Genomic DNA, 13,313 nt, shown 5'->3' with positions numbered 1-13,313 from the left:
AAGCCTGCTTTTGCCATGATTGGCTGTGTGAATAACGTGACTCATGGCTAGTTCCAAACAAACAGTAAGACTGCTAAGCAACATTTCTCCTACAACCTAATCTTTGCCTTTGTTAGGTGAGAAATTGCTGCTAGGTTATGAAGACAATTAGTCTTTTTCCTTTTTTAATCCAAGACTTATTCTGAAACTTAACTGTCCTACAGCTGTCTTGGCAAGCTTCTTCCAAAATGTCAGCATTAACGTTAGCTGACCAAAAATACTTTTGGTAATGATGCACAAAAATCTGGGTAAAAAAATTCACTAATATTAATTTCAGCACATTAAGATAGGATCATGAATTGAGGTGTGTTAAGAAATCTGCAAAAACTATTGTTCATATAGAAATAAAATGTCACCTGGTTCTTGTCTTTCAATAAGTATTTTTTTTGTTTTCAAAAACAATGTCAGTGGACTGATTCACCGTAATTTTAGTTTTTGAATCAGGCTTTTACACATTCTGTCATCTTAGTCAAAGAATTCTTTATTGCTTTTCAGCCTTTTCAAAGGCAGTGAAATCTTCCTGCTGTTAAAATTCTCTGTGACCATGGCAAACTTTGGAATGCAAACCTGAAGTGTGCAAATAACATTCTTTTTTAATAAATAAATACTTCATAGTTGTAAAATATACTGTGCCTTTCTTGCATCTTTAAGTAGGGGATTAAAAATGACGGAGATGGTTCAGAAAGACAATCTATTATTAATTTAGTGGAAGTAGTTAGATGTTCATCTCCTGTGCAGCTCTTAAAATATTTAGTTCTTTAATGATAGTAATATGTTCATTATAATGAATTACATTCTAGGTGAATCGTTTTCCAACAAGGATTTTGCTTCATTGGAAATATTTGAGACTTCGTTAAAAATTAGCTGTATCAATTATTTCATTAAAGCAAAGTCTGGTTTTTTTCATTCAGATAGTGTTTTTAACTGTCACAATGTGGTTTTCCTTGTATTTATTTCTGTGTGTAAGAAGAAAATGTACATATTAGGATATTTTAGCATGGACGTAGACATTATTAATTTCAAATAACTACAAGAGCCCTCCTAGTCACATGTTTTCATAGATTTTAATTCCTAAAATTGATTTGTGAATTTAAGACAAAAATTTCAGTTAAAGTACTACTGGAATCACTACTAGTGCTGGCTGTCTAGTAATATTTGAGACTGCAACAGTATCATAAGGCTATTCAGCTTTAAAGAAATAAGGAGAATAATATTGCCTAGCACACCAAAAAAAGGCTTTGTCTAATAACACCTAGAAAGAGGGAAGAGAATAGGCTGGAAGGCATCACACAAATAAAGTGGTGAGGGAGACTGCTGGCAGATAGCTTTTTAGCTTCAGTTTCTTATATGGGACCCACTGCTTTTACTTCCTCCTTTTTCTTCACATGCCTCGATACTTGCTTTTAATTTATGCGGTTCTGCACTTAAGTCTTCACAGCTACGGGTGTTTGGGTTAAGAAAAATTACCTCAGATAAAAATCCTCAGAGGGATTATTGAGGACTGGGGGAACCTGCACACAAGGCAGTGAAGAGTGGCTTTTTGGAAGAGCTGATTCAGTGCCCTGAGTGTCCTTGGGAGTACCCCTTGGGTCTTGTGATAGCAGGCAAGAAATGCGGTTGTGTCAGCTTTGCCAGCTCAATTTTATTAAAAATAGATTAGAGACAAGGTTAAAATGGAGTATGGCACCTGCATGACTGTCTTACCAGCTCTAGCATCTTCCAAAGAAGACATTGCTTGTAATTTAAGTTTATTTTTACTTGGAGAGGACTGTTTTCAGTGGAGAAACGCACTTCTCCCTCCCACAGCCCACTGAGTCTGACTGGCTGATGCTGTGCTGTGGAGGAAATCTGTGGCAGAGCCTAGAGATGAACCTGCATCTCAGCATCTTAACCACAATCACATCCTTCCTCCTTATCACCCCCCAGATTTAAACAGCATTAATAGGGGACTTTTTCAGTGTTAATGGGTTTGTTTCACTTTAACCTCTGCCCAGTTTAATAAATAACTTGGATATATATTCTAGGTGGAAGGATAATCTGAGGAATTTTTTTTGGTGACTTTGAGCTAGAAATGAAGGGAGCTTGGTTTCCTGCATTCTTTTCATTATTGTTTCATCTTAAATTAATTCACCCAAATCTCCTCTCCATTCTTAAGCATCCCACACACTGGATTCCATCCTCTGGTGTTGGCAACGTCCCTGGATCTGCAGTCCTGCCTCTGCAGAATTAGCCCTTGTCCATGGGACACTTTGTTCGGTCGTGTATGATAATCTCTACAGCTGTTAGTCTGGAATGTTTATCTGATGTTTCTCCTACTCATTTTCATCCTAAACCACTTACTGAATAGGCCAGGAAGAAAATCGATGCATGCTGTGCTGTCATATTGTAGTAAACAATTCATTGTGAGCTTCAAGTGTCTAACATCATCTTCAAGTAAAGCAGCAGAGCACTGCAGGATGACTCCTTCATGGAAGGAGTGTGGGATGGATGAATAATTACAGCTCTATCTCAGCTGCTTGGGGTTTTTTCCTTTTATTTTAAATTAAAATAGAGGGTCTCTATTAGAGGGTATTTTAATATATCAGAATGTTCTAGATGTGACGCAGTAATAATTCAGAGCAACCAGACTAGGACCTTATTTTTTTTCAGCGTTCATAGGTGTCAGGATGCAATGAATTTAACATGGATTCATAATTATTAAAATCTTACTAATTGTTTAAGCGTTTTTGAGCAGTTATTGGAAGAGAAGGGTCACTTTTCTAAACAAAAGCAGCATTGTGAGATCTTGGAGCAATTCACAAATTCCACGTCCAAAAAATAAATTTGGACAGTTGGGGAACTGAGTATTTTAGCCACTTCTGTGCACAGCCCAACAGCAAAAAGAATTTTTGGCCATTGTGAAGATCTATGAGGTATGAGCAGTGTCTGACTAGTTAAAGTTATGGAAGACATTCCAGTGGGTGATGTTAGCTGCCTTTTATTCCTGGCTGAAGGACTTTCAGATGAGAGGAAATTATTTTATTCAACGTACCCATTAGTTCATGGTCGTTGAGGGTTGCAGTAGTCAGTTGTTCTGCAACATTTTCTTTGTAAAGAACACCTTTTCCTCCCTAGTATTGATTAAAGGTGAGGGGCAGGGAGAAAGGCTGTTCATTGGTCTTAATGGGCCGATTTTTTAAAGGCTCTGATTGCAGAAGTACTGTTACTTCTAGTTTGCTTGACCAAATACCCTGAAGGAACTGCTCTTTTGTTTGTTGGCTTGCTGGGTTTTTTTTTTTTTTTTGAAGTAAACTTCCAGTCACTGCCCTTTGAAAACAGAGCCCATTTGAGGGGTCTTAGTACTGAACCCAGTGGTTATTCTTTCTATCTTTCCTTAATGCCGTTGCAAATCACTTCACAGGAGAGTTAAAAATTAAGATAATCAACTAATGCTCCAACATCAAGGATATTTAGTTACATATTTAAAAGGCAGTGGTCTTCTCAGGCATTTGCCACTTCTAAGCAGAATTTCATAATTCATGTTCACTTGATGCTTTCAAATAATTATTTGGTATTAGGCACTTAAACATACACAGTAGCTATATAAAATGCAATCCAATCTGACTTCATCTATAAGATATGATGCAAGCCCTTTGTTATGAGCTATAGATTGTGTTTTGACTTCACTTATTGCCAGTCACTTTGACAAATGACATCTTGGAAGAAGCTCGATGCAAATCAAGGTTCAATGCATATCAAGTATTGAGTCGGAGATTTTATCTTAACTACATTTGCTGCACACTCAGTAAACACATACCTTCTGGGCCATTTACAGGAGGGATAAACTAAGGAAACGGCTCCGTGAGTGCCGTTACGGAGAGCTGCGTGCAATGGAGGTGCCTCTGCTTCCCCCAGAGAGGCGGCTTGGCGGTGCACTCTCAAGCACAGGGGAGCTCTGAGGGGGCCACGCCAGGCCAGCAGCTTCACCGCAGTCCTCTTTGCGATCCCACTCTTACAGGAGTTTTGGTTTATTTTAGGCCAAAGAGCTGCCGACGTTCAAAGACAATGATTTTATTAACGATGGCCAAAAGATTCATATTGATGAGAATAACAAAAAGATGTTCCTTGAGAAACTCAAAAAGGATGTTGAGGTAAGAATGTGCCTGTTCAGTTTTATGTGATAAAAATGTGTGGCAAGTTACAGATATCCCAGGAAATTGCACCTGTAATTCATTATGAAAAGTTATTTATAAGACTGTGAGTGCTAACTGTTTTAAATGGAACACAATTTAAACTTTCAGGAGTTGATCACTGCTTTTGCTGATGTCATAAGTGGCTTGCTACATAGCTGGTTGCCATACATTGTCCCTGTCTTGATGATGTGATGTTAAAATGATGGTACTACTTAGTACTTAAGCACTTTACGAGCCTAGTACTTTCCAATGCCCCCAAGACAGAGGTGAGTATTGTTAGTTGTGTTTTACAGGTGAAGTACACCAGAGCTGAGGCTGTACATGAACTGTAGTCCATAAGAGAGGATGTAGCATCCCCACTTGCAGCCATGCATGTTCTATTTGTTTCATATTAGTAATCCAGTTTTAAATCATCCTTAGTATCACAACAGTAGAGTGCTTCAGTAATTTGTATACAGCAGTTGGACCCATTATCTTCATGTAGTCTTTCATATAAATTGGCTGAATATAGCCAATACTTAATAGAAAAGTGTTAATAAGTGAATTTAATATTTTATTATAACTGATTTAGTTCAGCAAATAAAAATAAATATTGGGCTAACTAGTTCACACAGCTTGACTTTAGTTTCCATAATTGAAAATATTGTCACTAAACACAATATTTTGCAGCCCTTATACTCAAAGCCTAAAATCTGTTTTCCTTGCTGGAAGAGGCCTGATAGCAAGATGTGTCTGTGACTTAATAATACTTTCAACTATTTATATCAAAATGGCTCTGTGAATTGACTTGTCTAGTTCTTCAGATCTATATCTCATTAGTTGCACAAAACAAAATACTGTGACTTTAGAATTTACCCAATAATTTGCTTTTGATGAAGTCTAATTTCCCATCATAGTATCAATGAGAAATTTATGGTGATGATAATTCTGAAAACAGAAATATTTTGTGAAATATCAATGTGTGTTTATTTTAGATTTAAAATACTGTGCCAGATAACTGCTCTACTGATGTCAGAGCTCTAGAGATAAGTTTGTTTGGGTTTAAGTTTAGTGCTCTTTTAATGTGTACTGCTGTTGCTGACTGATGCTTTTAAAGTAAGTAGGTTGCAGTATGTGCAAGGAACGTGAAAGATACTTTATTACCCGAGAAAGTGAATTGTGTGCCATCTTCTACGTCATTTACTATATTGTGAATATAATGGCAGATTCCAGATCATGTCTTGAGAGGCTATTTTAATAGTTTTGAAATTTATACAGAGCATTGTTAAACATCCATGTAAACCACAGTGTGAAGTTATCTGGCACCTGATTTTAACAATGGCAAGCTGTTCTTTAACCTTGTTTTTCTTTCATTTGTTCTTCTCCCCTGGTTAGATAACTGATAGTACACACTTTGTATTCAGTGTGTTGTACTCACATTTCACTACAATGAAAAGAAATGCACAACACTTATCATATGATTATCTTATCACATAGTATTTATAGCTAAACATATTATGGAGTAGTATTCTAAACCATATGACTTTATATCCATTCTTGTTTGTCATAAAGTAAGTTTTGTTTCTATATTTCTCTCATAATCGAGTCTTATGTCCCCTTCCTGTGTTCAAACAGACAAATACCTATTACTGCTGTTCTGATGTCCTCTTGTCTATTTTCCTGCCTCCTCATTCCATTGAAAATGTCCTGAGAAAAAACACATAAGGATATTTTCTCCATTTTAAATCAGATGATCTTTTTGTGCTGATCCCCCTAAGTCTTTTTGCTGTCAGCAGCAGCACACTTTTTTTCCTTAAGAGCCATTCTCTTCTAATTTGCAGTTCACTCTTTTTCCCAAGAGTCTGTTATCTTTCATGCTTTTTTGTGTGGTTATTGGTAGATTTTTCTCCTGTCTGTCTCAGTATTTATCAAGTACCTAATGATATGCCTGGAGTCCTTCCACTCCATCGCCTTTGGCCAATCTCATCTGTTGTTCTTGTATATCGTTGTATATCATCTCTTCAAACTTAGATCTCTTCTAGTCTTGTGAAGAGCCTTTTGCTTTATTATATTGAAATTATTAGAAACCAATTTCTTCTTTCTTCTTAAAACCTCTTCTCCATCTCACAATATTTCTCTGGCACTTGAATTTACAGTCACTTTGTTATCTCTGATTCCTCTCTTTTCTCAGAATCAGGATTTTGAGTTTCTCATTTCCTAGTATTTTAGACTCATCTCTTTCATCACTATCAGTATTCCAAAATCTGATTTAAATCCCTTCTTCTCTGGTCTGCTCTAACTTCCTTTTTATAACCATTTAGAGGTTCTAAAAATGGAAACAATTTGCATTTTCAGCCTCTTTCTCTGCACACCATAAGCAAAGGCTCTACAAGTTCAGAATCGCAGTATTGCTTTTAGGCTACAGCACAGCTCTGCCCTCCTTACCCCTCACCCCCTTGAACTGTTTATCCCATCTTCCTGCTTTTATACCTTCCTTATTTCCATCCTCCTCTCTTAGCTTTCTGCCTTACCCTGTTTCCCTCCACTAAAATAACACTGTGTCTACACGTAAAGTGTGTTCATCTTCCTGTTTTCTAAAAACTCCCATCCTCAGTTTTTAGTCAAAACCACCCTTTCATTCACAGTCATGTTTTGCTTACGTGATTTAAATTGTGAGCCTGTCACTGTGAAGAGAATATAGCATCATCTCATGTCTTCATGGTGTAAAATTTCGCTACTATCCACTGTAAGAATATTTAAACACTTTTCACGATTCTTTAATAAGGCTTAAAGGGGAGTGAGGGGGCAGATTTGGCACCAGATCATAGCACGCCTGATAGCACAGAGGCTGGTCTGGATGTTGAGCAGTGGCAGCCTAGCCCTAATTGAAACACAAGACAGGAGTGACAGTCGTCGGCTCACACAGGCACTGGTCTTCTCTACAGGAAAAATGATTTTTTCCCTGAGGATTTTGGGAGAGTGGGCTACAGCTTTTTTATAATATGTTGCAAGTGACCTGTGTGCTGTTACTACATCTTAATAAATTCAAGTATCTCTTTGCTAGCCTTATCACTTAATCCTCCCTTTTCCTCTCCTTAGACATGCCTGTTTTTCTCAATTGATGACATCTTTGTGTAACTCCTCCTGTTTGTAAGTGGAGCTTACATTTTTCAGTGATACTGATAAATTGCTTATTATCACTTTCTAGTTCCTTGCTCAATTAAAACTCATGGACTACAGCTTGCTGGTTGGAATTCATGATGTTGAGAGAGCTGAACAGGAAGAAGTAGAGTGTGAAGAGAATGATGGAGAAGAGGAAGGTGAAAGTGATGGGACCCACCCCATTGGAACCCCTCCAGACAGTCCAGGAAACACGCTGAACAGCTCACTGCCTTTGGCTCCAGGGGAATTTGATCCAGCTATTGATGTTTATGGAATAAAATCCCATGAAAGTAAGCAGTAATAAATATCTTTATGTTAACATGTTTTGATTCTTACACCAGAATCCTAAAGTCTTCACAACCACATAAAGGCCAAGCTAAACTGCAAAATACAAATTCACTCTGCAGAAGAGGAAATGAGTTGCTTTTTGGTGCAGCAGAAAGCAGAAGACACTTATAATGCTCAGCATTGTTATGAACATATTTCTTAAATATTGTGATGTGTGGGGATGCAGTCAAATAATTCACCTGCTACACAATCAAATCGTATACTGGCTTATATATTCAGATACAGTAGTTCTCAGTTACTTCATGGGTTTTTTCATCCCTTTCAGAAAATCTAGCATCTATAATTGTTCTTTTCCTGGCAGATAAGATAACACTGTTAAAAACAGTCTAGAAAGAATGAGAAAAGCATCATTCCAAGTTACATTTCACTTTTTTGGTTGCTTTTTGGAAATTTGTGCACTCATACCCAATTTCTGTGTTCCAGCTAAGACAGTCATCATAAGGAGTGTGTAAGAAGCCTGGAAATAGGTTTGACATTAGTGTGTAAAACCTAAGTATAACTAGTCACCTGTGGCTGTCCAAGACAGGGAAGTTTTTCGGGATTTTTTTATAAGCATTTACATGGATAAATAAATGTTTTTATTAATGAAGAAAATATGATCTTGTTTGTTGACACAGAAGCATTACCTTTCTTATAAAACACCATAGTTTTTCCACAAAGGAAAATGAAATCCAAATTAGTTTAAGTGAGCAATAATTCTTATTTCTGTATGCTGGTGTTTTATTTTACACTCATTTAGGGGGTTTTGCATTATATATGACTGCAGTTAAACTCTCAATTAAGGACAGCTTGAGCTCGTGGTCTTGACAGATCTGTGATTCTGACTGACATTAAACTGTCTTAGCTGCTGATTAAGCCTTATAAAGTCTTCTTTGTTAGAAGGAAGACTCATGATTAAGATATCTCAGAAGTCATTCTTACTGCCCTGTGTTTGCCATTTGCAGATGCACCTAGGAAGGAAGTATACTTTATGGCCATTATTGACATTCTTACTCATTATGATGCAAAAAAGAAAGCTGCCCATGCTGCAAAAACGGTAAAGCATGGGGTAAGTATCTGGGTTGTTTTTTTCTTCTGATTCCATTTATACTTCTGCATTGTTGTTGTTTAGTGTGCTGATATAGCACAGTTCAGGAAATCTAGGGAAAGGGGAAATAGATCAGAATTTTTTTAGATTTTTTTTCTAGTTTAATATGTAATACTGAAGTACGGAGTAACTGCTACAATACTGAGAGTGGAACTCCTTTTTCAGCTGTACACATAACTTTCTTACCCACAAAGAACTCTAGTGAGATGCCTTTTTAGGACTTTGTCCTAAATTAGTGAGATGCACCTTGTTCTTGCAAACAAAGCTGTTCACCAGACACTTGTATTAGTATACAGCACTGTGAAAGCTGTTGCGAATCTTATTTCAGATGCAGGGCCCTAGTGATGGTTTCATTATTTGGTACAGCCTGTTGAAAGCTTGTTCTTCAGAATATAATGTGTCTCACTTTACAAAACTTCTTAGGAAAAAAAAGTACTATTTACAAAATTAAGCATAAAATGTACATATTGAATACTCTGAGACCATTCAGTGAAGACTTCAGTTTAACTGTCATGAATTTCTTATTTCAACTGAAATTGCTGCTTAGCAGCAGACACCAAAGAACCATGGTGAAGCAGCCCAGTCTGCCAGAATTATGATTTATATCTACCATTATCACTCCTATGGTGATTTAAGGTTCAAATTTCATAAACTTTTTTAAAAGAGCATAATCATTCATGAGGCTAAAATCCCTTCTCTGTCTAAGTATCTAAAGGATCACAGCATTGAGGAGGGGTTAAGCAAAGTGCCCAGGGCTTTTTAGTTTACAATAGAGAGTGATGTGGAATGCTCAGCAATAAGCCCCACACAGGCCTGCAGAAGGTATTTTTTTGTCTCTCTAAAACAATGCTCTCATTACTCCTCTGCTCTCAGAGCAGCTGAAAGTTGATGCAGACCATATGCAGCCATTATCTGGCAATTATTAATGAACTTTGAATGTAGCAGACTTTAAAAACTCACACTTCCGGCTTAAATAAAGGATGGAAATATGTTGTGAATAACAACTATGATTATTAAAACTGACTGTGATTAGAACTTATTACAGAACATTACTTTTGTGCAACCATTTTGTTTATTTCACTGTCTCCCTCCTGAGACACCTGACACTGAAGTTTGTTCATTAATTGCATGCGTGCAATTTTCCCCTTTCATAAAACAGGAAAAATATAAATAAAAATGTGACTAAGGCTCTGAAAACCTTGAATAAAAATATGAATGAAATCGTGACTTCATTGAAATAGTAATTGTACAGCTTCTTCAGTAAGTCCAGATTTAAATGCATATGTGTTGAAAAAATGTTACTAATTGTTACCATGTATTTCAAACTAGGTTGGTTAGCATTCAGATAGCAATATACATTACTCAAGTGTTGACATGCCAGATCTGAGTGTGGTAATTCAGTCTTCTCTATATGAAGGCACTGCTGCTCAACAGACCAGAATCTGTTAATGAGTCAGTGGGTAGCATGATTAAGTATGCGGTAGAAATTATATAGGAGACTGAAGTACAATGAAAGTATAGAGAAGTATGGGAAGTAAAGAGAATACATTTCAGAAATGGAAGATGGGTGTCCTACAGTTACGGTGGTGAGTACCAAGTATCACTGTACTCATGTGAAGCCTAAAAATGCATCAGTAAGATTCTGCTTGAGGGCCATTACAGTTTGTGTTTCTAGTGTCTGGTTCTGAGACTGCACATGAAATTAATTGAGTAATTAACACTGTCGGTGACAAAGCATCAAATAAAACACTTCTTCCTTCTTTCCTCTCCCCTTCCAATTCTCTGTATAGGCTGGTGCAGAAATTTCAACTGTTAATCCTGAACAGTATTCAAAGCGCTTCTTGGACTTTATTGCCAACATCTTGACGTAACCTATCATGTTACATAGGACAGACACAAGACCTGGGGACAGCAGCAGTGGCTACAAGTGTAGGGAAAAAAAGGAACTCAGAGAAGCGCTCATCTTGCAGAAAACAACCCCTTTGTTTACATCTGCTGGCAAAGATGACTGAAGTGGGGTGGAGTACTCGCTTTAACAGCTGCCTGATATTCCCAGCATAGTTCTAGCTATTTCTGACTCTTTTGTGTGTGCAAAAAAAAAAATCAAAATAAATTAAATAAATAGAACAGCTTACTCAGAGTACACTGTGACAGTAATACTCTGATGCTACCAGCTGAAACGGAATAAATGAGCAAAGAGGGGTGGGGTGGGGGTGGGGAAGAGTAAATGCATGTTAAATCTACAATATTGATATCAAATTGTAAACTGTGGATCAGTTTATTTTTTGAACTAAAAAGATACATGACAGTATTCTTCATGATGATGATGATAATAATGAAAACCTTACTGCGAATGTTACACTTACACCCTGCACACTGGCACTCCTTAAAAAAGCAGCTGCAACAGCCCTTGGTGCTGGAGGCTTTTCCCATTTGGTTCCTAGCATTTGGGTTTTTTCCTTTTTTTTTTTCTCCCTCTCCCGTTTTTGTCTTGTTTTCAGCACATTGCATCAGGAAGTTCAGCCTCTCAGACATCTGAGAGCCGGCATCTCTTATCTTGCAAAGAGCTAACGTAATTCATGCTGTGTGTACATTTTTGCTACAGTAAACTTATGTTAAGGGAAAACTTTGCTTATTTCACTTTGTTACCTGAAGTTGTCATTTGTTTTATATTCTTGCAATATAGGAACTAATAATGTTACAAGTGGGAAAAAAAAGCTTATCTGAAGACGTGCATAGTTTTGGGCAATAGTAGCTCCATCTTTCACCCATCGTGAAAGATGTGCACACTGATAGAAATTCCATTCCCTCGTAATTTACTGGGAATTTGAAGTTTAAATGCTTATGTCGTACTGTTGAAACAGCGGTATTTTATTATAGATTATCCCTCAAAAAATGAACCCTGAATTTTACTGTTTACATTATTAGGAAAGCAGGGATATTTCTGAATTTCAGAGCCGTGTACAATATATGACTTTTGAGTTTACATGTAAAGTTATTTTGCAGTACAAATGAAGTAATGTTTGTCATCTTCCAAGGTATAATGTGCAGTAGTGTACTAAAGTGAATGTCTCGCTCACCTCCGTGATAGACTCTTTTACAATAAAATGAGAAAGGATATTTCAGAGGGATTTTTCCCAAGGTCGTCTTTTAGCATCAAAATTACCTGTCCTACCATTTACTCAAGTTTGATTGTATAGTACATTGCCTAAAACTGTGCTGATCATGTTTAAATTGTTTAAAATTTTTAAACAACATTGTATTTCTTCTCTTCTTGTATTTTTCCCTGAAAGACTCCATGCTTGAAAGAGACAAATTTACATATGCTTAAAAGTTTATCTACTTATACACTGTGCTAAAGCTGTGCCTTTAAAATTTCTTTATTGAAATTGTTAGATTTTTGTAGGCAACATAAGAGAAGTCAAACCCTCACCATCATCCTTTATAACTCAAATCAGGAGTGCCAGCATGCCTTCTCCATAACTAATGTCAGCGCTGTTAAGCCTGCAACTGTGCATAACGTATGTAGTGGTTTACTTCAGAGGAGCCTATACAATAGCAACCCATTACACTCTCTTCAGTGGCCAAAGGCACTATCCCTGTTGCTGTGTGCTAATTTTTCTCTTTTCCCCGACCTTTCCTACAGGATTTTTTGTTACGTTTGACTTAGTGATGTCCACAGCACTGTAATGTATGTGTATACTTTTGTATTGTATGTATTTAAATAAGTTGGTACTGTGGCTTGACTTTTCTTTTGTCATCCCTATATACCCCAGTTGTCTACATTCTCACCCAAGTTTCATTTTCTGAAGCATGCTGTGGCTTCTTAAAGTATGAGGCCACAGGAAGACCCTGAAGTAAAAATGAGGTACGCGTACTTGGAGTACATACTTAATTGCGGCCAATGAGTGTACATTTTTAGACAATTTTAGATATTTACAGCAAAGCATTCTTTTTGTCTGTGTAGCAGTTTTGTCACACATACTTGTTGATAAACTGTTTATTTGGACAGGGCAAGGAAGACTCATTATTGTATATGTTAGTGCTTAGATTACACTCCAGACATGAGCAAGGCTTTATAAAATAAAGCACTTTGATGACTCACTAGGTAAATCCTTTGTTCTTGTGTTCCAACTATGGTTTTGATCACTTACAGGTGGATTTCGGATGTTAAAATGAATGTGTAGCCTATATCAAAGGAAAAAAATAAGAAGAAACTTAAAACTTTTTCCTTAGATTTTACCCTGCTTCTTTCACACTTACTTTAAGTGACTTGAAACATTTAGCCTTTGGGTTTTTGGGCTTAGGCTGTGCTCTGAGAGCAAATACCGAGGTTTGTAATTGACGATTCTATGGACTAAATCCTAATATTACTACAAAAACGGGAAGATCATCCACAATAGTTAATTGATTGAAGGATTGGCACAACTTTGCCTAACATGTGTAAGATCTTACACTAAACCAGTAAAAAAAAAAATACTTGCGAATAAGCCCAAATAATTAATGGGGAGGAGGGAGGGCTTTCT

General features: G+C 36.9%; 1 protein-coding gene across 2 annotated transcripts in view; it reads left to right on the top strand.

The window, feature by feature from the left end:
- The window catches only part of PIP4K2A (phosphatidylinositol-5-phosphate 4-kinase type 2 alpha), a 121,200-nt gene extending 108,309 nt beyond the window's left edge, over positions 1-12,891 (top strand). For both annotated transcript variants that reach the window (XM_074866030.1, XM_074866040.1), the window contains exons 7-10: positions 4,056-4,169; positions 7,399-7,642; positions 8,645-8,748; positions 10,578-12,891. In XM_074866030.1, coding sequence (XP_074722131.1) covers positions 4,056-4,169; positions 7,399-7,642; positions 8,645-8,748; positions 10,578-10,658 — 543 coding nt within the window. In that variant the 3' untranslated portion in view covers positions 10,659-12,891. The remainder of the gene's footprint in view (positions 1-4,055; positions 4,170-7,398; positions 7,643-8,644; positions 8,749-10,577) is intronic.
- The last annotated feature ends 422 nt before the right edge of the window (positions 12,892-13,313 follow it).

Source organism: Strix uralensis, chromosome 1 (genome assembly GCF_047716275.1).
Source record: "Strix uralensis isolate ZFMK-TIS-50842 chromosome 1, bStrUra1, whole genome shotgun sequence".
NCBI classification, from domain to species: Eukaryota; Metazoa; Chordata; class Aves; order Strigiformes; family Strigidae; genus Strix; species Strix uralensis.
The sequence above is the reverse complement of the archived record's forward strand: the minus strand, read 5'-3'. Positions and strand labels throughout refer to the sequence as shown.